This window comes from Typha latifolia, chromosome 3, assembly GCF_019914945.1.
Source record: "Typha latifolia isolate L0001 chromosome 3, TyphaL0001v2, whole genome shotgun sequence".
Taxonomy (NCBI): domain Eukaryota; kingdom Viridiplantae; phylum Streptophyta; class Magnoliopsida; order Poales; family Typhaceae; genus Typha; species Typha latifolia.
The window spans coordinates 18,273,234-18,296,873 of NC_133088.1; the positions used below are offsets into that span (position 1 = coordinate 18,273,234).

At 40.3% G+C, this 23,640-nt stretch overlaps 4 protein-coding genes across 8 annotated transcripts; 2 read left to right on the forward strand and 2 right to left on the reverse strand.

Moving 5' to 3' along the window:
- Positions 1 to 107: 107 nt before the first annotated feature.
- Positions 108 to 2,937, forward strand: LOC140784543 (uncharacterized). Its single transcript, XM_073132021.1, has one exon. It carries the CDS (start codon positions 308 to 310, stop codon positions 2,651 to 2,653), a length of 2,346 nt encoding a protein of 781 aa, XP_072988122.1. The 5' UTR covers positions 108 to 307; the 3' UTR covers positions 2,654 to 2,937.
- An 836-nt stretch (positions 2,938 to 3,773) lies between these two features.
- LOC140784073 (uncharacterized) lies at positions 3,774 to 6,847 on the reverse strand. Of its 3 annotated transcripts, none has more exons than XM_073131255.1 (4): positions 6,644 to 6,847; positions 5,545 to 5,709; positions 5,171 to 5,455; positions 3,774 to 4,640 (listed from the first exon to the last, which is right to left on the reverse strand). In XM_073131255.1, exons 2-4 carry the CDS (start codon positions 5,689 to 5,691, stop codon positions 3,996 to 3,998), a joined length of 1,077 nt encoding a protein of 358 aa, XP_072987356.1. In that variant the 5' UTR covers positions 5,692 to 5,709; positions 6,644 to 6,847; the 3' UTR covers positions 3,774 to 3,995. The 3 variants fall into 3 exon arrangements, with proteins under 3 accessions (XP_072987356.1, XP_072987358.1, XP_072987357.1); XM_073131257.1 differs by lacking the exon at positions 6,644 to 6,847 and adding an exon at positions 6,190 to 6,605; XM_073131256.1 differs by lacking the exon at positions 6,644 to 6,847 and adding an exon at positions 6,074 to 6,605.
- Positions 6,848 to 8,928: 2,081 nt separating this feature from the next.
- On the forward strand, positions 8,929 to 14,628 carry LOC140784450 (probable methyltransferase PMT21). 2 transcript variants are annotated; one of them, XM_073131868.1, is made up of 9 exons: positions 8,994 to 9,135; positions 9,965 to 10,017; positions 10,630 to 10,920; positions 11,366 to 11,514; positions 11,616 to 11,811; positions 12,163 to 12,373; positions 12,696 to 13,368; positions 13,535 to 13,612; positions 13,994 to 14,628. In XM_073131868.1, exons 3-9 carry the CDS (start codon positions 10,651 to 10,653, stop codon positions 14,229 to 14,231), a joined length of 1,815 nt encoding a protein of 604 aa, XP_072987969.1. In that variant the 5' UTR covers positions 8,994 to 9,135; positions 9,965 to 10,017; positions 10,630 to 10,650; the 3' UTR covers positions 14,232 to 14,628. The 2 variants fall into 2 exon arrangements, with proteins under 2 accessions (XP_072987968.1, XP_072987969.1); XM_073131867.1 differs by lacking the exon at positions 9,965 to 10,017 and having other exon boundaries at positions 8,929 to 9,135.
- A 2,217-nt stretch (positions 14,629 to 16,845) lies between these two features.
- Positions 16,846 to 21,964, reverse strand: LOC140784559 (protein Brevis radix-like 1). Of its 2 annotated transcripts, XM_073132042.1 has the most exons (8): positions 21,656 to 21,964; positions 21,354 to 21,440; positions 21,085 to 21,242; positions 20,406 to 20,560; positions 18,471 to 18,883; positions 18,165 to 18,297; positions 17,276 to 17,691; positions 16,846 to 17,177 (listed from the first exon to the last, which is right to left on the reverse strand). In XM_073132042.1, the coding sequence occupies exons 4-8, from the start codon at positions 20,505 to 20,507 to the stop codon at positions 17,099 to 17,101; spliced, it is 1,143 nt and encodes a 380-aa protein (XP_072988143.1). In that variant the 5' UTR covers positions 20,508 to 20,560; positions 21,085 to 21,242; positions 21,354 to 21,440; positions 21,656 to 21,964; the 3' UTR covers positions 16,846 to 17,098. The 2 variants fall into 2 exon arrangements, with proteins under 2 accessions (XP_072988143.1, XP_072988142.1); XM_073132041.1 differs by lacking the exon at positions 21,085 to 21,242.
- Positions 21,965 to 23,640: the final 1,676 nt, after the last annotated feature.

A 23,640-nucleotide genomic window follows, 5' to 3' on the forward strand; every position in this document is an offset into this window, starting at 1 on the left:
TTGGTGGAGTACAAATGTGCCCCAATCCTGGCTTAAGTCTTTGTTTAGTTTATTATATACTTTTGAATGGGTGGTATCTTCTTGGAGAGGCTTATATCCGAGTAGTCATGTGTTATGACTAGCAGTATCGTCGTTGTCTCCATTTAACATCGTCTTGACCGGGAAAAGTCGATCAAAATTGGTGTATAAATCCATCGAGTCTAGTCGACTAACTATTGCTTATTTGCCGACACCAAGGTTTCCAAATAAAAACAGTCGATGCGATCAATCAAAAAAGAAAGCGCGGCCGCCATTCTTCTTCCCTCCCATGCTATCCTCATCTACTCGTCGAAAACCATACTTTCTCAGCCATCCCCATCGCTTCTCCTCCTCCAACTCAAACCCCGACCCTATCTCCTCCAAAACCATCGACGAGGTCTCCTCCATCTTCTCCCACCACACACACAAACCCCTAAGCACCATCTCCCTCTCTGGCTTCCGCACCGACCACGTTGATGCCGTCGTCCGCCTCCTCCTCCTCCGTTCTCATCCCAACGCCGCTTTTCGCTTCCTCCAATGGTCACATTGCCACCTCAATCTCCCTCCTACCCTCGAATCCCTCTCTTCTATCGCCTACGAGCTCCTCCGCCGCCGTTTGCGCGGACCCACACGCCGCATTCTTGATACTATGGTTCAGCATTTCACCTTTTCCGATGTCGTCGTGGCGTTTCTTGTACCATTTGGCCGTGACCTAAAGATGGCCTTTAAATGTTTGATGGAATGCTACAGCGGTTTTGAGATTTTGGATGCTTTGCTCGATACAGGTCGGACAGATGTGGTTTTAGGGGTCTATGGGGAATTGGCTGATGGGTATAACACATTAATGGGTAGAGTTTTGGAGAAGTGGGGTGGCGGGAAAGTTGTGGATTTTCATAGGTTGTTGACAGAGAGGCGAGTCATGGTGAAGACTTACGAGTTCAATAGATTCCTGAATTCTCTGTGCAAGGGAAATCGGACTGGTGTTGCTTTTGATTTGTTCTGCTTGGCATTGGAATCGGGTCCAGAGCTGAGTGTGGTGACTTATAGTACTTTGATTCGTGCGTGTTGCAAGGCAGGAAGATTGGATGCTGCTGTTGGGATTTATGAGCTGATGATACAGAAGGGTACAGCTCCTGATTTGATAGTGTATGGAGTTCTTATAGATGGGTTCTGTAAGGAAGGAAAAATGGAGGAAGTGCATGATCTCTTCGGGAAAGCATTAGCAGATGGCCTTAAACTTGATGTGGTGCTATTTAGCTCACTCATAGATGGGTATGTTAGAGTTGGGGATCTGAAAAAGGCATCCGAGATATATAAGAGAATGTTTGAGGAAGATGTGGTTCCAAATATCGTTACATATAGCATTCTTATCAATGGGTTGTGTAAGAATGGGCAAATTGCTGAGGCGTGTGGAATCTTTTGCAAGATATTGAAGGAAGGACGTGAGCCAAATCTGCTGACATATAGTAGTCTAATTGATGGGCTCTGTGATTCGGGGAACTTGAAAGAAGCATTTGATTTTTATGAGCATATGATTAAGAAGGAATGCTGTCCTGATGTGGTTGTCCATGGGGTGCTGATAAAGGGTCTCTGTAAGTGGGGAAGGGTACGCGATGCCCTATGTTTTCATTTCAAGTTGGGTTTGGAACCTAACGTTGTAACTTATAATGTACTATTGGATGGGTGGTGTAGAGTTAAGAGACTAGGAGATGCTCTAAGAATGTATAGTAGTTATCACAGACACAATCTTGAACCAGATATAGTAACATTTACTGTACTTATCAGGGGAATGGTGAATGAAGGGAGGTTGCAGGAGGCAGCTATGCTTTTCTTTCATATTCTAAAAAGAGGCTTCGTGTTGGATGTTGTTGTATACTGCAGTTTGATTAGCGGATTGTGTAAGCAGAACGCCCAAGCAGTTGGATTTAGAGTGTATGAGATGATGGTCAGAAATGGTATTGAGCCTGATCTTTTTGTTTATAATGTCCTTATCAATGGCCTCTTCAAGGAGGGTCGTGTGGAAGAGGTCGCTCAGTTGTTTGGCGAGCTTACCAGGTGTGGCTTGAAGCCTGACATAGTGACTTACAATACGGTGATCAGTGGCTTCTGCTCCATGAAAAGATTAGATGAAGCAAGAAAAGTTTATGAAAAGTTGATGGATGAAGGTCTTCAGCCAAATGTCATAACATTTACAATTATGATTGACACATTTTGTAAAGAAGATAGAATGGATGAAGCAGTGCTGTTCTTCAATAAGATGCTCAACAGTGGTCCGTTGCCTAATGTGGTGACATACAGTTGTTTGATAGATGGCCAGTTTAAAGCTCAGAACATAGAAAATGCAATTGCACTCCATGAAGAGATGTTAAACAATTGTATCTGCCCAAATATAGTTAGCTACAGTGTTCTTATTGATGGCCTCTGCAAGGAAGGTCAATTAGATGAAGCTTCATTAGCTTTTAACTGTGCCAGGAATCGGGGCTTGTTGCCTGATGTTGTTTTATATGGTATATTGATTCATGGGTTTTGTAAAGTTGGAAGACTAGCTGAAGCCAAGATGTTCTTTGATAGAATGGTAGCTGATGGAGTGACACCAGACGGTTTTGTATATAATTCTATGAAGAAGTCTTGGTGAACAAACTGAACAGTCTATTTGAGTCAACATCCCCCATATCTGTCTTCATATTGTGTTTATCGAAGTAAGCCTGAAGAGTTTGCAGTTCTATGCAATCTAATTTGTTGTTGTTGTTGTATCATAAACTAACAGCCAAAAATATTGATGTATAATGATACTGATAACAGCCCTTTATAATGGTTGATCCTTGTAAATTTCAATCCAGTTGGAGAAAAGTTATGTAATCTGCTGTTTTTACTAATTATTTTAAATGATCATGCTTGGTGTTTCACTGACAGCTTTAATATGGTGTTTGCCGTCCTTAATCTTTGCTTCAGGTTGGTTTGGCTTCCTAAACAAGTGCAGGATTTTTCTGTGAGGTTTCTGCTTTCTAGTCGTTTACGTTGGAGCCTTGATTTAGGGACATTTTCTTATAAAAACCTCTTTTTTCTCTTATGTGGTATTCACATTTATCCTGCTAAATTTTTAAGCCTATCAGCAAGTAGTGTATCTCAATCCTTCCCTTGTCTAAACCAATTGATGTTGGTGATATCTGCAAGATTCCATTAATCACGTACAAGGTGAACGCTAGGAAAAAGTCCTATCTGTCGTCCACGGTCGGAAGGAAAGTTAGTCCTCAGAATATATATAATTGAAGGTACAACAGGTGGCATCGTTTACCCTTATAACTAGCAAGGATTAGGTATACCAACTCAACAAAGCTTCCTGGGCAAAAGGAACAACTGCTGACAGAACAAAGCAAAGAATAAGGTGAGAAAACTTTCCATCTTCGACATAGCCAAATGCTTTCATTTCCTGATCTTTACATTGGCAGTGGCTATGAACTTGCCTCTCAAGTCATTCTTCTCAAAAGAAGGAAAAAGAGACGAAGCGAAGAACTTGCCTCTCAAACCACATCGGCACGCCAGTTGCTGCCTGGTAACATTAATAACTAAATTAGTTGCAATAACATGGCCAATTTCTGGGTCCTGAGATGAGAATATCGACAAGAAAGTCTAAATTATTTGGACTATCATACCCTAACAATTCCCACTAAAAGCAAGTTTAGTTTATAACCGACTAATTACAAATAGTTACAAAGATCAAGACAGATTATAAATAGTTACAAAAATAAACAGTATACTTTCAAAAGTTCTTTGTTATTAGAATTAAAGAGTTCATTAAAGTAAAACAACTGCGACAACAGTTAATTATTCCTATTATCCCCTCAACATGCAGGGAATTGGTTTCTTGAAAAGCCAAACACTTGCCACAATTTACGAAACAAAGAATGCATATCAATATGAGTCTTTCAAATTGAACGAACATCGACACACACACACATACAGCTGGTTCATCATCACTAGTAACATATAGTAGCTGTCTGGGCAATTGCAGTAGAGGCTACTGCCTTGCTTTCCACCTTAAGTTGTTCCCAAACCATTTCATCACCACAGTGTCCACTCTTCTTTGAACTGGTGATAATCTTGTGATCAAGACCTGCAGCACCACTCACTGATTCTCCAGCTGTTGCCACCAGTGCCTTCAGTCTAAGCCGTTCAGCTCTGGAACCAATGGTCTGCCCTAGGATCGAGGCTGCTAATGTGAAAGCCATTGCAGTCTTTGGCATCAGTACTGACTTCCTGAGCATCGCTATAAATGGCACTGCTGCATGGACTGCTGCAAACCATTGGGGTGAGAACTTCTCGGTATGTTCCCTCCAAATTCCAAGAGGAACATTGGCTGCCATGCCAAGCAAGCCAATAGCCAGCACCTTTGCAGGCAGGGGTTGGGGCCGAAGGTTCTTGACAAGGGCTGTTTTGCCTAGAGCTGCTCGAGCAGCCATCACAGCAGGTGGGCACCTGAGTTTTGTGCCTGGTGGAAGCTTTATAGCCTTTGCAACAAGAGGAAGGACTCCACTCACAGCCCTATACGACTTTGCTATGGGACACTGTCCACTCTGCATCCACTCATTGCTTAGTGATTCATGTGCGGAATCGCCTCCTCTCTGAAACACAAGTACACAAAAGTACAAAGTCAGAACTAAGAAAATGAACTACCTCCCCCATAAACTCAGCAATAGTAATTCTCAAGTGTTGCAATGGTTTACAACGCACATGCAAAAATTGTATATGACTAACAATGACAGCAATTAAACCCAGATAGGGCGAGCATGTCGATTTTGAAGGCTTATGCAACTGCACTGGCTCCAAACTGCTTACACTTTACAAATCATAGAGAAGTAATGAAAATGAAGGATCATTACAGAACTATGCTCTTTCTTATGTTTCAACTTTCAACATGTTATGAGCTAACCTAAGAGTAACTTAAAGCCTGACTTCAGACACATGACATTATATTCTAGTCAGAATTATTTCATCATAAGCACAATTATTTATGAATGGTAATTGATTTGTATATTCTTAAGTATTGAAACAACACACAGGAGATGCATAGAACAAGGGGACAATGGGACATTTTGTAAGAACTTAAGACGATTACACAGTATAGATGGTTAGAGTTATGCACTGGATTTACCTGCGAAGATGGCTCACGATTAGAGGATTTCTTATTTTGTTTCATCCATTTATTTGAGAAAGAATCAAAGCTGAAAGGTCCTCCAGCCCCAAAAGATGAGAGACTGATGGTTGCCGCTTTTGCTGCTAATGGATTAAACTGGGGCGTTGCTTCAGGTTCTGGAACCTCACTGCGTATAAAAGATTTTCCTGAAAGTGGCACAACTCCATCTCTTCCATGGAAAAGCCTGAATGCTATATCAAAATTAGGCCCATCTTCAAAGATTGGACCCTTGGCTCCTCGTACCTTCCAAGAAATATGAAATATACAGACAAATCATTATAAGTTCATTGATAAGCTTTATTTTTAAAGCAAACATACAGTATGAGACTTACAGGAGAAGGAAAATTCATAGATGAGAAGGAAAAATTAGTAGGTTCATTTATATTTCTCAAAAATGGGCATCTTTCAATGCCTTGCTGAGAGAAAGAATCATCTGGGCACAACGTATCACTGAAAACTCTTCTGAAGATAGAGTCCATCGGAAAGCCAACAAAAACCTGCACGGAGAAGAGGTAGCGACAATCAGATGATCCGACATAATGTGAATGAGTGAGAAACATAAATTAGCTCAAGGAAAACAAAGAATAAATTCACAAGCCCTCAAGCAGCATTTCTTTGAGTACTCTAGGCAACCTACAATTGTAAATTCATTTACCAAACTACATATCTATCTAACCGTTGAGGGTTCTAGAGTTATTTGTATTTCTATTCACTACCTAAAAAAAACTGTGGATTTCATGCAATCTCATGAATTGGGTGCAATTTTAAGTCCAAACGCCTTCCTAAATGATAAGTATCGTCTGATAGAGAACCTACAAACTAAATGATCAAACGTTTAGCACAAACAAGAGCAAACTATACCACAAAAGAAATGTCGATCTCAAGTCTCAATATGAAGCCGGACACATATTCCAACTCTTAACATTCTTCTTTTTAGCAATCAAAGAGAGAAGAATAAGAGTAACAAAATCTCTCACATGTCATAAGAATGACATTAGAGAACCTCTCCCCTCCACGAAAACATACAAAAGAGCTCCGAAGACTCCCAAGTACCCATACTTCCAACAAGCCCCAGTACAATTCCTCCAGAGAATGATCAAGCTCCTCGAACGAGCAGAACCCATCAAAGAATTTACCAAGTTAACGAAATAAAACTAAAAGAAAAAAAAAACTAATCGCAAGTAACGGGAAAGAAAAATCTCATCTTTCGCCCAAAATTGCAGCACAATTGTTTCATGAGAACGACCGATTGAAGAATCCTTTCCAACTATCCAACCCATCATAAACTTTACCAAAACAAAACCCCTAAAGAAACACCAACGATCCTATGATTTCAGAATACGGGCAAGATCATAACATAGTTTTGACTGCAAATACGAGGGCATAAAGCAAAATTTCCTCACGAGAAAAGATTGGAGAGAAGAGAAGTACCTCTCAAGAAAAAAAATCTAAGCAGAATGCCAAATTGGATGAGGAATCGTGTGGATTGCACGAGATGGCGGCCCTTCTCCACCCCCTTTTGTTACGGCTTCCTCCGGAGCAAGCCAACCGGTTGGTGAGTTCGCTAATTGCCGCGTTACCGGCAATAGCCGGTATTGTATAGTCTATGACAGCCGTCGGTTTGATAATGAGTAGTGATCGTGGTCAAAGCGAAATGGTATTCGGTTTTGTCAACGACTCGGCAAGGTCGTGGAAAAGCAACGCCAAAACGAAGAAGAACCGTGATACAAAGACTTGAAATTCCAATAAAATCCCCGATGAGCCCATTTTTCACATTTAAGAAAAAATACCTTTTTATGTTGACTTCTCCAACGCATTATAATTTATAAACGACAGTGATATTAATTTTCTAGGTAGCAATTTTGGAAAATATAATTTTAAGTAGAGGCAGAAAAGTATCAGGTACTATTTAGTGGTCACTGTTATGATGGCAAGGACGTGAAGTGGTATGGCTCAGGTGGCCATTTTTATTTAAAACAATTGGTTCTACGTGCATGCATGCTTCATACAAGGTCTCAGTCCACTGGAATTAATCACACCCTGTTTTAGTTTTTGTTCCTGCCCAAAATGATCATGAACTCCATTTTTTATTTTTTTTTTATTTTTTTTTTCTGCCTGGCTCTTCCTGTAACGTGGAGGTGGAGTTCATCCGTAGCACGTAGGGAAGAAGCTAAAAAAAACAAGACAGACGTGAAGAAGAGTGAGAGGAGATTTAGAAGATGATAACAAAGGTATATAAATATAGTTTTGCATACGTAGGATTGAGGCCCATTACAAGTAAGAAAGGCCTAAATGGGCTCAACGTGTCTTTAATGTAGGCCATGTGGTGGACGGGCCAATGGTCCATTGAAGCTTCACAATGGAAAGAGAAACCCAAACCTCACTAGCAAACTACGAAAAGAATATCCAATTGGGGAAGGGGGAGGGGGTAGGCCCAATAGCCAACTGTTTCAGAACGTGACAGCACCAATTGCGATCCATCACATGGAAGCACATGAACTCCCTCGTTATCCTCCACCACCACCTCTCGCTATCCAAAGAGATAAAAGATGGAGTTAATTACGCAAAAGAGCTCGATCGATCGGTTGTTAGATGCCATCAAATCTAAAACAAACCTATCTCTTTCCCAGCCCTCCTTGCTTGTTCGCCTCCGTGATTAATCGAACGTCCTCTTGCTACCGACATTAATGCATTACGAGATATAAGGATAATAATACCTTTTGATATTGGTCTTAAACTATATTATATAGCTAATCCAAAAGAAGCGTATGAGGAGATAGAAGATGAACTAATGGATTTTTTTTTCTTCTTCTTTCTTTCCCAACTCAAATATGCAAGTGACTGCTTCAGAAGGTGGGCCATCTATGCAGACACTGCCTCTCGTCTTCTCTTGTCGCCTTTCTAACTAACTTCGTCCTCGGTGCATGGTCCCATTCACAAGTCCTCTTCACAATTCGCACCGCACTAGCTATGTGAGCCCTACTAAGACTGACATAATAATTATAATTATATTCGCCGGCTAACGTGAGATGTAAGTTTATACGCTTGATTGTCCTATATGCCGTTAATTGCTCACGATGCCTACCAATTACTATGAGAAAGAGGCTTTATCGTAAGATTATCTTAAAATTTATTATTACATATGTGCGATAGTGGATTGGGCCCGACGTGCCATAAATTAGCAGAGCTAGCTCGCCGACAACTGACCCCAACTCCCATCAAATCTACTGTTTCTTGCACGGGGAAACAGTTAAAACTTGAAATCACTATTTTATTATAGACGTTTGGATTTATTTCCTTATGCACTTCAGCGCCTCCGTTCTAATAAAATCTTAAAGAAGTTTTTTTTTTCCGATAAAGTTGCCTTCAGTTTCAAGACATTAGACATAGCTAGTTGTAGTGGCATCTATAGTACCATTAAAGTCATCCCGATTCCTTACTTGCGATGCAACTATACCAGCTTCTCTTTAAGTCAATTTTCTTCTAAGGATATATATATATATATATATGTAAATTTCTGTCGGAGTCGTCGAATTCTCGCTGGAAGGAATTCTGGGATAACTTTTTGTCTTCTTCATCACTGCAGTAAATTCCATTATATAGATATGGAGAGAGAGAGAGAGAGAGAGAGAGAGAGAGAGAGAGAGAGAGAGAGAGAGAGAGAGTACGACGAAATAGAGAGATATAGGACGAGGGGTTTAAAATTGTTATAAAATCTAGTCGAGTGGTTAGAGGAGCATTTGTTATAAAATCTCCTCTTCCCTTCTCTCTCTCTCTCTCTCTCTCTCTCTCTCTCTCTCTCTCTCACCCACTCCCTATTCCTAAGGCTACATCGCTACGTTTTCTTCCCTTCCATAATCCAAGAGGGAAGGGGTGGAGGATAATTAGAGAGAGAGAGAGAGAGTGAGAGAGAGATCTGTGAGGTACTTTCTCTGTTACTAATGATCTGCTACTGGTTCTTGAACTACTTTTCTAATTGAGCTCACACGAAATGAGTATCTCCTATTCGAGCTAATTTGCAATTGGTAGCTCTGTCCTTGGTATCTCTAATTTAGTTATTTCTTCAAATGGGTTGTTGGCACTCGTCGAATTTTGGTTTAACTGGGGATTTTGCTTCATGCGATTTCTTTGTGTTTCTTTCGCTCGAACTAGCTATTTTCGGCACAATTGTCTTCTGCTTTCATCTATGCGTGCTGGGTTTTCTGGTGTAAGATCTTCCTCTGTTTTGATGGGTCAATGCATTTGAGTAATTATTATTTCCACTTGTAGTTCTGCATACTGCTTTGATATTATTTGCTGTGTCATTGCTCTGTAGCATTCCAAATTGTGTTCGTAACAGCGTAAAGTCTTATAATTTGACTCGCGTACTCGACTTTGATGAGCTGTTGCAATGGCCAATTATATTAAGAGATGCATTGACTGTATTAGGTCCTAGTAGATAGTGGGTTTGGTCTTACTTTGCTATCATAGCAGTTGGTTAATAATTCGCTTTCTTGCAATTTATTATCTAAAAGGACAACAGAAGACCAATATGATAAGCCCGATGATTATTGGGTCTGTGATCTATAACCAAATTACTCGAGTCTTCATGACCATTCCACTTTTTTATTGCCACCAATAAAGTGAACATCACTAGTAAATGTAGATTCTACCTTGTGGTAATCCCTGTCGAGATTGATCTATTCATTAATTTCTCATCAGATGGCTCTTGTGATCTGATGATAGTTCTCATGTTTATTCTTTTGCTTGTAGAAAGAAAATTCTGGTATCTTCATCTTGGTTTCACCTGAACAATCAACTAAGTGGTAAATTCTGCTCTCGTCATTTTTGTTACACTTGAACAATCAACTACATACTACTATTGAGACACTTTTCTATCATAAAGACTATGCATGCTTGTCAGGGTGTTTTTTAAAAAGAAAAGAAAAAGAAAAATTCAACCACCTAATAGTTTGATACATTACATGATTGATTTAGTGGATAGATATATTTGTAAGACTGACATCTTGTTAGATTCAATTTGTAGCTTCAAACTTTGCTGCATTGCTGCATGTATTATCTTTTGTTTCTCTTCATCCTTATCCTTAGCTCTGTTCGAAGAGCTTTCGTATACTGAAAGCTTCCTGATATCATTAACACAAGAACTTTCAATTAAAATATAAAAGCATTCCCTATCTAGTATATTCTGTTTATGTACAAGAATGGGGAGTATTCTATTATTCCTTTCTGTTTTCCTCTCTCTTCTATTTTTTGGTTGGAAAGAGATTTTTTTTTCCTGCAGCTTGTTACATGATGTATGGGTGATTAACTTTGTCACATATATAATTAATCATATGATGGCATACTGTTTTTATCAAATGGCCAAGACTTCTATTGTATGCTCTAAGGCATGCTTTGCTATAACTTGCCTTCTGCAGGTACTTCACTCATAGCATGAAATGAAGAACAAAGATTCCAGACCAGGGGCTTACCCGGAAAAAAGTTCCAGAATTGTCCCAGTGACCTTAGTTTTCATAGTACTATGTGGATTTTCATTCTACCTTGGAGGCATTTACTGCTCCGAAAAGGACAGATTCTTTAATAAGGATGCAGTGCCACAAATTCAATCATACAAGGAGGCGACACTATCTCCTCTCCACATTAAATCTCTCACTTTCCCTGAGTGTAGTAGTGATTATCAAGATTACACACCATGTACAGATCCGAAGGTATACATAATTTATGCTTTCTGATATTTTCTTCATATAAAATGCAATAGCAGGTTAGAGCAGTCCTTTTCTTTTTTGATTAATATCGCAACAATTGTAGTAGTATCCCCTGATTAAATGACTGGAAAATTCTATTCATCTGCACTTTATACCTCAGCATTGTCCTAAAGGAAAGTATAAGCTACAAATTATTTCCTTTTTTCCACAAAAATAATGTTATGATGATTTTCTCTATAAAAATCGGAGATAAATGAAACCATACTTTTCCTTCTTTTGTTAGAATGTACGTTTGTAATACGTGTGCTAAATTTTAAGTTTATCATTTTCACCTTTAGATGTTTTGCAGCGGCATGCATTTTTCCTTCACATATCATGTAAAAGTTGTTTGATATAATAATATTTACGAATGATGTGCCATCGTCTTCTGTTGATTAACTATTCCCAGAGATGGAGGAAGTACAGTAATTACAGGCTTAGTTTCATGGAACGTCATTGCCCACCGATGACTGAAAGAAAAGAATGTCTAGTGCCTCCTCCTGATGGATACACGCTACCAGTTAGATGGCCAAAGAGCAAAGACGAATGTTGGTATAGGTACTTCTGTGCTACTTCCTCGAATATTACTGGTCTATTCAGTTTTGTCTTGAATGGCATATCAGATGCTCAAGTATATATACCAATCCTATTTGTTGCAGAAATGTACCCTATGACTGGATAAACAATCAGAAATCAAATCAGCACTGGCTGAGAAAGGAAGGTGAAAAGTTCTTCTTCCCTGGAGGAGGTACTATGTTCCCAAATGGAGTTGGTGCCTATGTTGACCTGATGCAAAATCTGGTACCTGAGATGAAGGATGGGACTGTCCGAACTGCTATTGACACGGGGTGTGGGGTGAGTAACCTTATACATGCATGTTAGCAAAGGATAATTAAATTTTATACATGTATCTCTCACAATATTGCATTGCATTTAGTCTCTTTTTTTTTTTTTTCTTGTTGATTGAGGATCAGAAGTTGTGATATATATATATACATTGTAGCTTGTTTAAATGCCATTAATTGTCACCTTTTTTCAAACATTTGTGCCAGTTCCTTCATACTACTCACTCTGTAGGAATCAATTATCAGCACCAAACGTGATTTGGATTTTCCGAGGAACACTTCTCATGTGATTTTACATTATGTACATGGTCATCTGTCTATTTTTATTCTCTTTTGTCATAGTATTTGTTTGGTTTAATAGGTGGCCAGTTGGGGAGGTGATCTGTTAGACCGTGGAATTTTAACTGTTTCACTTGCACCTAGAGACAATCATGAGGCTCAAGTACAGTTTGCCCTGGAACGTGGTATTCCAGCAATTTTAGGCATTATTTCTACACAGCGTCTTCCTTTTCCATCCAATTCGTTTGACATGGCTCACTGCTCAAGGTGTCTTATCCCATGGACAGAGTTTGGTAATTCCTCTCTCAGTGCTATATCATATCATACTTTCTGATGATTGTAAATAATGATATTCTATTATCCTCATTTGCCAACAGAGGTGAAAATCTTCACCCTCCTTTTGTCAATTTGAACTTTCATAAGACTAAGCAATCTATAAAGGGGACTCAGTCACTCTCAGCAAGTTTAACTCCTTACATGTGAAGTTCGCATGAGCCCACTCAGAAACTGATAACCTCAATAGTACTTGTGAAGTTCTTACAATTTGCCCAAGAGTAGCTTTCTAGTCCTTCATTCAATTTTCGCCGCTCTAATTTTCAAGCTATTGCACTTCAGGTGGGATTTACCTACTGGAAATACACAGGATACTCAGGCCTGGTGGCTTCTGGGTACTCTCTGGACCACCTATAAACTATGAAAATAGATGGCAGGGGTGGAACACAACAGTGGAAGAGCTGAAATCAGATTATGACAAATTAAAGAAGTTGCTGGCTAGCATGTGCTTCAAACTGTACAATAAGAAGGATGACATTGCTGTGTGGCAAAAATCTCCAGATAATAGCTGCTACAATAAACTCACCGTGTCATCTTACCCTTCAAAGTGTGATGACAGCATGGATGCAGATTCTGCATGGTATACTCCACTCAGATCTTGCTTAAATCTCCCAAGCCAGAATTTTAAGAAGTTGGGATTAAAATCTACTCCCAAATGGCCTGATCGGCTGCATATAGCTCCAGAGCGCATCTCCATGGTCCCTGGTGGGAACTCTGGAGGGTTCAAGCATGACAACAGCAAGTGGAAGTCGAGAGTAAAGCACTACAAAACATTGCTTCCTGCCCTTGGAAGTGATAAAATCCGAAATGTTATGGATATGAATACAATGTATGGTGGGTTCGCTGCAGCGCTTGTACAAGAGCCTGTCTGGGTAATGAACGTCGTCTCTTCTTATGGTGCAAATTCCCTTCCTGTCGTCTATGATAGGGGACTAATTGGCACCTACCATGATTGGTAAGCAGTACAAAGAAAAGATACATATCTACATTTCCATAGATTTAAAAAAAAAAAAAAAGGTTCTTACCTAGAGGCAGGCAATATCTGTTTCCATATGTTTCTCAGGCACAACCAAGTTTTTTAAGTGTATACTTAATTCATACTCTTTTTTGCCCATTTCTAGGTGTGAGGCGTTCTCTACATACCCTCGAACATATGATCTCTTGCATCTCGATGGCCTCTTTACTGCTGAAGGTCACAGGTAAACTATTTTTACCCTAGATATTCATTTAATGTCTAGTTTTTTTTTTTTTAATTAAGAAATCTTCATTCAAAAGCCAAACTGGATAGATGACCTCTAAAATCTCTAAGATTGAATCTTCTGCATATACTTGAATTTTGAGGTGAATGTCAATAAGCATGACTTTATGGCATTATCAGCAATTCAGCAGCTATAAAAAGTTTCCTATCGATCAAACTTCGTTTCTCCATGCAATAACTCGAATGGTGCAAGAGTCCCGCTTATTCAAAGCTCTGACTAGACTGTCATGTACTACAGTCTTGTTCTTATCACATTACATGTTTTATATAGAAAAATAGTAAATAGTAAATATCTCATCTTCACCTTTATTCTGGCTGGCAGATGTGAGACTAAATATGTGCTCCTTGAGATGGATCGGATCCTACGCCCAAATGGTTATGCAATAATCCGAGAATCTAACTATTTCATAGATTCTATAGCAACCATTTCTAAGGGGATGAGATGGAGTTGTGAGAAGGAAGACACCGAATACAATGTAGAGAAGGAGAAGCTTTTAGTATGCCAGAAGAAACTTTGGTACTCAAAACCGCAGTCAACGATAAGAAAAGGGAACAAATGAAGGGTCAGCTATGGCAATTTCTTTATAACTTTCAATCAATTATTCAGTTGGAATTATTGTCTTACCTTGTGCTCTGCTTTCTCCTGGAAATAACAAAAGGTATTCTTTGTCAAGCGACACCAGCAAGGATCAAATGTAAATGGATAATGACGTCAATGCTGGTGATCGGATTGTATTCAGCTAGATATAGGGGTGTTTATTGTGTGTGATTAAGCGAGGTATTCATTATCACAGATCAAGATCTTATCAAGCATTTTGTGGTTGTTAGAAGTGTACACTTTCGTAGCCATTTCTGGTAGCTTTGTTACTTGTTGGGTTTGTGATATCAAACTAAATAATGTATTTATTTGGATTGATTCAATAAATATGTGGAGTGAGTTATTTTGATTTGGATTCACTTTACTGTGTGATTAGATTCAAGTGGGAGGCTATATATAAGATGGCTTGTATTACCCAAATGTAAGAAAATTGGTAAACAAGATAGGGTTGTCTCTTTTTGGTACAGAGAAAAGAAATGGATTAGGGGTTTGCTCTCTGCTTTCTTGTTAGTTAATAGTTTTTAGACACACTCAAAGTGGAGGTTGATCAAGGGATCCAGTCAATCAAGAAGGGTCTCCTTTATAGTCGTTCTCAAACTAAAATTTTTTTTGGTGTTATAGAAGAATAGCTTTTAAATTATTGTCTTGTTAACTGTGGAGATTAGCAGAGCAAGGATTAAAATTTGATAATTTCGGAGTGCACCTTTTAAATTTCGTTCCGTTTTTCTAAGATCATTGTGATTTGTCTGTCTCTGTGTTATTGCACTTCGATCTTTTTTTCCTATCATATTCAATACGCGAACAATTTTTTATTTTTATTTTAAAAAAAAGGTATCTAAGAACGATGCTGATACAAATCTCTTTTTTTTAAATAAAAAAAAAGAAAAGAAAATTGTTAATATAGTTTGATTAATACCTCATTTCCACATATTACGTTTTTATCCCTGCCTCGTTACACATAGTTCTCTCTCTATATAAATACGGTTTCCGGGTTTGCTCTTCCGGAGTACTGCCTTTGCCTGTGGTGCGGGAGGAGAGGATGTTATGGCGGAAGGTCGTGAGGTATCGATCTCTATTTCCTTCTCTTATTCGGTTCTTTCGATTCTTTTCCTTAACCTTTTGCCGATCCGATCTCTGAGCGTTTGTGGGGAGCAAACACTTAGATATAGGTCTTGAATTCTTATCAACTAGATTCTCCGGTTGCATCGGCGACGCCTTTAGGGTACCTAACATCGGACCAGCCCTTGGATTTAGGTTTTGAATTCTTTTCCCTCCTCGTGGAGCTAATTTGAATTATCTCGTTACTTTTTGATGCTGAATTCGACGGATCAATGAATGCTGGATATTTCGCTTCTTCTCGTGTTAATGACTAGATGATTACCTGATGGTTATTAGTTTTCTATGTTATATGTTATGTTAGATCTTCCAAATGGTTGGCATTGTTTCATGATTTAGTGCGAGATCTGTCGTGTTCTTCAGATGCTTTGCTTATTTCTTAATCTCATGGTCGTATGAATTGCCCCTTCCGCATCATGAGCCGTATGGATCATATGTGGAGAATGGAATTTTTAAACACGCACTTAAATGCACAGAAATGATTAGAGTATTAGAAATAGGATAGCTGTTTTGGCCAAAACAAGGAGTGACTGTATGTAGTAGAGGAATTAAAGTAGATTTCTACTATAGGGGAAACCTCAACAATGTTTGTAGCTAGATCATAGCAATTGGTTGTTCCTTAGATTAGTCTCTTTTTTGAAAACAGGATTGACCTGGATGGATGGATTGGTTTTATAATGCATATTATATGAGAGGCTGCTTGGTCTATACATATAGTTCCAAGTTGGTAGTCCATGCCCATTAAGAGTAGCCTGCTTTTCATATTTACAGGTAAGACAACGTCTCATGTGATTAAATCTTTTATATGAAGTTCTGTTGATATGCTCTGGTGGTGTTTCTTTTGGCAGTGCACTGCCAAGTAGCAACACAGCTTCTGTGTGACGTTAAATTCAAGCTCTAGACATCAAATAAATCTTTATCCTATTTACTTTGAAGGGCATTATAGATCGTACGAAAATGAAACATATATTCTGTAGGAACTTTACTTTGGATATGGGCTTCCTTTTTGGAGGGTTGGTCTTGTGTTGCATATGTGCTAATTTTCTCCCTAGCTATTTGGTGACTTGCTATATTTTTCTTGTGGGTGAGAAATTACTGTTTATTAAGAAGGTACATATTTGAGGTCTAGAATCTTATGGACAGGTAACTTGCTCTAATTTAGACTTTTAAAGTCGCTCATAAGAGCCTTTGTTGTTGCAGATGCAAGGTAATCAAGGAAAATTAGCATGGAAGCTTTGGAAATGTTTGGGCGTGCTATAAGTGGTGCTTTGAGAGTCATTAAATTTTGATGCTGGTTTTTTTCAGCGGTTGAAATGTGCCAATTGGAGCTTTCAGATATTTCAAGCCTTGCTTACATGCACGACCTTGATGAAATACTCCTTCCCACATGATCATCATTGGTGGAGCTGTACGTGCTTACCAAACAACTATTTCAAACACGATGAAATATGAAAACTCACTGAACATAAATAACATCACATTGATGGATGGGGGTTAGCAAAGTCGACCAGGGCATGATACGGGTCCTAATAAACTGAATGCAGATGACCTTACAAACCAGACCAACAAGGCTCCTAAGGGCAAAAGGTCGCTTCTTCTTTCTTTAACCTATCTATGTTTCTAAGCTCTTTCTCCTCTCTTTTATCCTTCTAATATTTCTGTTCTTGGGACTAGCCCCCTCCCCCCAGCAAACTGGAGTTCAGTACACTTGCTCTAGAGGTACTGGGCTTGTATCCTCTCTCTGTTCTCCTCCCACCACAGCTTGGCATGCACTTCTCCAAACCTTTCCCGGCTGCAGACAAAAGATGCACAGAAGAGTCTTAGTAGAGTTAGCCTTGTGATATATATAAAAATAATAATAATAAAAAAGGGTGCTTCTTTTGTTTTCACCTGAATCGAACTCGGCGAAGCTCCCGAGTGCCATCAGGCAGCTCCCTGATGGTGATGAACACCCCAGGTTCATCCTGTTCGACCCACTCCGTCATCTCCATGTCACTGGCATTACTGATGGAAATGGAGGCTTCGTCCCTAGAAGAAGTGGTAGCTCTGGAAGCCTCCATCAGAGAAGTCTCACCTCTAACACCTGAGCTCCCCGCTGCTCCATTAAGGGGAGCAGAAGAGTTAAGATTGAGGTGGTGAGGAAAGATGTGATCCGAAGGATCCGGCACTGATGGCGTATAGTACAGTCCTTTGCCAGGCACAGTGGAAGGTGGCCAGTACGCGTTCCGTGAGACCCGTTCTTTGCCTAGTGGAGGAGTAACAGGGCTTTCTCTTGTAGAGCCCACTCGAGAGTAGAACGATTCCCTCTGCAAAGATACTAAGCAATAGTAGTGGAGGTGTAGCAGGTGTAACAGGGTTTTCTCTTTGTTTTGCATCGTTTCAGTTGCTAATGTTTGCCACTTTAATCAAACGATCGTCCTAAGTTACACCTTTTAATGTGGAAAGAAAAGGGACGGGACAAAGATTGCCTTGTCCGTTGGTTAAGGATTTAGATGCTGCTTAAATGCACAAAAAAAAATCTAAAGAAAAGGAAACAATAATGCCTGTCCCAGGTCGGGGCATGTTTATTCCTTTTGTACTGCTAAAAGGAGTCATCGTAGGGCCGTGGAAAGGGAGAGGGGCTGGGCCTTGTGCAGTGGGCCAAGGAAAATGGAAGCGAGAAAAACAAAACAACAAAACACTAAAGCAGCGAGAGAATTTTGTTCTGTTGTGAGGACGAAATAATAGACTCTAGTGCACGTAGTTACAGTTATCGCATGCGAAGATAGAGCAAACAAACCTCGCCATCGTCGGACCTAGGTGGGGTTGTGAGAGCCTGGCGACTAAATCTTTGCACATTGTACAGCTCCATGATCCTGTCGTAGTTCTCTCCCCACCACCTCTGCGCTTGCCACTTGTCAAACATTTCCCGGCTATTAATAGCACAAACCATTTGTCATCATCATTATCATAATTCAATCATCGAAGTAGATCATCTTCGTAACAATATATATATATATATATATATATATATATATAGAGAGAGAGAGAGAGAGAGAGAGAGAGAGAGAGAGAGAGAGTAAATAGAATGTGGCTTTTAGTCAACCTGAAACGGATGCGCTTGAGGTCATTGCCTGCGCCAGCAGGTAGGGAGACAAAGGTGATATGAACACCTGGCTCCACCTGAGCCATCCATTCCTTAGGCTCCCCGTCGTCTTCCAAAACCACCTCCTCCTCTGGTGGAAACTGCATTCCGATGCCTGGGATCCACTTAGCCTTGAACCTTGCATCGTCACGGACGCTGTTGGTGGTCGTGAAGTCCCATGCAGGTGTCGAACTTGAGCTCGCTGCCTGTAGATATGTGTAGCCACCTCCACCTTCCCCATCAGAGACTGCATCATAGGAGCCCCCACGATAATGGTGGGGATGATGGTGGAAGCTCTTGTTTCTGAAAGATGAGCTACTACCACCCTTGCATTGCCGGTATGATCCAGAGAATCGCAGTACCATGTCCTTCAACTGCCGGTTTCATTTAAGAAGCTATTCGTTATGTATTCGTCATTCGGTTGCATGTCTAGTTTGGACACGTGATCTAGAAATGCCCCTCATCTACTACCACTTTATTATCATGCAATTAACTCTAGATCAATGAAGAATCAGAATCTGAATGTTCTTTTGACTAAACCTTGGTGACGACTACAGCGGCATAGGCAACAATAGGTGCTTAATGTACTCTTTCTTTTCTTTTCTTTTTTTAAAATAAGCTGCTTAATATTTAATGGCATTAGACAACTTTAATTAGTGACTAAAGTATCGGTGGACGTCTGCCAGCAGGCAAGTATCTTATTCCTTGCAATGTTTGAACAATTAGTAAAGCAACAGACAGACATACCTAAGCTAATCAAATGAGAACCCTAACACCTTCCGGTGAGACGTTTACGTGTGAATAATATCTCCTATGCAATTTGAGTGCCCTGCCTGGTGCAAATAAAATAAGCTATGGAAGAAAGATCATACTCTACGTGAATGACGTAGTGAGGAGATCAGTACAGATTCGCAAGGATAAGCATCATCTTCATAATGGTTATCATGAAGGAAAATGTAGAAATAAACTCACGAATATAGATAGATAGAATATTAAACTTATATTGAGGGACCGAGAGAGATGATCAGAGAATTTGATCCATGCTACGTAAAGTAAGTGCGTCCAACTGACACAAATAGTCCTGGAATCACACTAGTATTGCTTCACTCTCAAGTCACCATATGCTCAGAGCACAAGGGCAGGCCGCACTACTGTGTATGTGCACAGCTCTAGCAATAGGCTTAGGTACTTTAAATAAGAGAGACTAAGGACCACTCTCGTCCTCCTCACCCCCGACTTTATTCCTTCCGTGGTAACATCCAACGGATCTCTTTCCACCAGAGCACTCCTTTTGAAAAAGACCCGATTTAGATAGCTAGATAGAGATAAAACCCCACTTGCCCTCTCTTTAAGCCAAGGGAATAAACTAAAGAACTCGAATACATAGCATCACCCCCCACTCTTTTTGGACGAACGTCGTCGTAAAGCTCCTCCTCCTCTCTCTTCTCTCTCTATTCCTCGTTTATGATGGAATGACCGAAAGGGACCTTCCTCTTCGCTTGACCGACCTTTTTATATAACACAGTAACCTAGAGTAGTACTCATCAATACCGATCGATCATAACATTACTGGTGACTTTAATGCTTTCACTGCATTTTTCACCCAATGGAAAAAGACCCATCGATTGCCATAGGCTTTATTAATTTAGGCTGGCAGTAAAATACAAATACATACAATGAGGTAGGTCGTTTTCACCGAATTTGGGCATTACTCTCCCCCTCAACCTCCCCCTCCTCTCCCCTCCCCTGGACCTCCCCCTGCCCCTGCCCTATGGTTGTGAATGGTCCCGTCTCTAAGTTACAGTAGAGTTACTAAGTAATAAATAAAGACAAAAGAAGTTATGGAGAAGACGGGCGGAGGCAACTAGAGGAAATAGATCATGTCAAGTAGCTTACCTGCGAGGTGAGCGATTTGACGGCGTCTTTGGTACTAGGCGTCGCCGCAGCACGCGCGCTGTCCTCTCCGCCTTCTTTCGTGCACGCGATGCACGCTAGCATCTTTAATATGGCTTCTCGTTAGCTTACTGCTATAATAAGTTCCCGCTCTACCCCTGCGAGCGACCAACAGAAACTATCACCAACCAAGTATGAAGGGTAATACGGACATTTAACTGAGGGAAAACGAATAAAAAGTTTCGGATGTTCCAAGTGCCGACACAAATGCCAGTTCTTGGCATATAGCACAGCATAAGACACACGTACTAAGCGCACGGTCGCATCGCTAGTAGCCAAACGGCGACCGTTGATTTGGTGGGACCCTCTATGCACTAGTGGACACTGTGTGCATACATAAGAGTGAATCAGTGAACACCAGTATCCTATCCCCCCAATCCAGTTTGAACTCTCATTCTTGCATTTAAAAAGGAATTTCCCTAAATATTATTAAAAACAACTGGGCAGAGATACTTTAATGGTGCTACTGCTGCAAAATAGATAGATCGATCCCAGCCCTTGACCCGAGGAAAAGAGAGATGATACTAGCGTGGGACCCACTCATCCCCCCGAACCCCCCATCTCTCTCTCTCTCTCTCTCTGAGTCTCCAGTATGGAAGCATAGGTTTCGCTAGCTGTATACCTCCTTATCTCTTTGTCTCCTGTGCACTGTATAACCCTCGGCCAAGCTAATGCCCGTGCCAGGCGAGTACAGCAGCAGAGAGATAGAAACGCACGCATCGACAAACGATGCAGGCGTTGCAGGAACACGCAGAGGAAAGTCGGAATAGTGTCCCCTCTCTGTTCTCCGTTATTCGACGAATACATGTACCAAACGAAGGAATTTAATGGGAAGATCTAGTAGAGAGAGAGAGAGAGAGAGAGAGAGAGAGAGAGAGAGAGATAACTAACCACGTCGCGCACAAGTTTTGATTTCTTTACATGCAGAAGAATCCCCCACTATTCCCACACTTCCTCTTAGAGATCTGCGAAAATAACCTGCAAAAGATTAATCGAACGAGATGAGTCGTAAGAGAATGCAAAGATTTTTTTGAAAATTAGACGACTAAAGAAGTGCGTTAATATGCACATCGAAATCCACAATCATTTGCAAAGATACGAGAAAAAATTTCTATACAAAATTGATGAATTCGACCAAAATGTAATCCATATCCAATATAGAAACTATATCAAATCGACACTTTTCATCTTACCTCTTCGATCTCCTCCTCGAACCCTTCACCTCACCTACAGTTCTCTCTTCCTTGCTCGCTCGCTCGCTCGCTCGTCCTCTCCACTATCTAAATTGGAGGAAAAGCGAAGAAATCGAGAAAGGATCGGGGTTTGGTTGGCAAATCCCAATCGCGTCGATATTGCGGCGAAAATTTCGGCGCGTTGCGGATCCTTACTTCTAAACTCCCGGAAAAAGGAAAAATAAAAAATAAAGAAAGAAGAAGAAGAAACCCAACTCCGTCGGTCTTTGGTTTTCCCAGTTGGAACCAGAATTAGCCGAACCGAGAATTAAAGGCCCCCTTCGTCCTGCCTCGTATATATAGCTCAGCTTAACGGCGTACCCTTTTCCGTGACCTTTAATGACTGCCGTGCCCTTTGCCTCGCCTCGGTCGATCGCAGCCGTCCGCCCGCTGCATCAAACACGGGGGGGCGAGTGGTCTAATCTTGCGAGGGGTCCCATCAGATGGACAGCATTGAACGGTGTGGGTCCAATGATGGGTGTACGGCGGAGACGAGACCAAATGCTCTAAAATAAAAATGTTTAGAGAGGTCGGACGTATTAATCTCCCGCACGTGCCAGGGAGCATTTATTGATCCTGGCCGTCTGATCTGCGGACCTCATGCTGGATGTCGGACACACCAACTGTCGTACCTCGGCGTGACGGATCCATCCATCCGCAGGTTTCATTCGCCCGGCGCTATCAGTTGGACGGCTGTGATCTGCTGATGTACGGGTAAATAAATAGGGCTCAAGGTAATAGAGATTAGATTTGACGGGTGGCTTCTTTGTTGACCCGACTTGTCCAATCCTTCGCTCAGACACAGTTAAATCTTATTTGAATTCCATTTTTATAAACGAGGTGGTCGAATCCTCTCTGCTCTTCACTGCTCATAAATAAACATTCTTTTTATTATTATTATTATTATTTTATTCTGAAATGGGAGGAGGGGGTGGGGAGAGAACTTATTAATAATATTAGTTAATTGAGTTTTTACATGAACTCTTCCTTTGTTCTTGTACCTGACGATAGCTTTTCTTTCCCTTTGAGAAAGATGAAGAGAATATATATATATATATATATATATATATATACAAGTAAGGTATAGTAAACTTAATTATTTGATATCTTAATGTAGGAGCATGCAGTAGTGACAACGGTTGCAAGCATAATGGGCCGGGCAATTCAGAACTTTAAAGCAAAACTGGCTCTTTATTTGGTTACTGTCCCTCAAAAGGAGTAACTTAGTGAGACTTCTTCCATTTGGAAGCTATGTCGGTACTACACATAGCTCTAGTGTATTGCTCCTTTAATTCAAAGGCATGAAATCCCGCTTTACCTATACTGACACTTGAGATTTAATGTGTGATCACTTATTTTTTCTTGAGGGAATTCTCTTGGAGAAGCCTCATGGTTGGAAAGAGCAAAAGTTAAAGAGAAAAAGGGGAACCATAGTCAAGAAAAAAGTTGAGAATAATAATAGCTAGCTGGTGTGGAAACTGTCAAGTTGGTAACAGAGAAAGACAACAGTACACACACACACATATACATATATATATATATGGGGGGTGGGGGGTAGTTAATATTAGTAGTAGCTAGGAGACAAGTACATTCGTAAGTATTTATTAAGTCCTCTCTTGTTCCCAAAATAATTAAGGCCCATGTATACTTAGGAAGTATGAACATTAGTTAAATAGGATCGTAAGTACAAATCTGTTAATAAAAATATTAAGATCCTTAAAAATAGTGCCGAATTTTGGTGTTCTCAAAGATTCTGATCCCGAAGTGTAACAGTTAGCTCGCTCGTTTTGTCTTACTCAAACTCAAGAGAGAATATATATATATATATATATATAAATAAGAGGATCGAGTAGTGGGCTAAATTAATTAATTAATTGAATCAATTAATGTAGAGAGTTCTCGCCCAATAAACCAACTGGGAGGGAGAGGGGGAGGGGGGCCGGCAA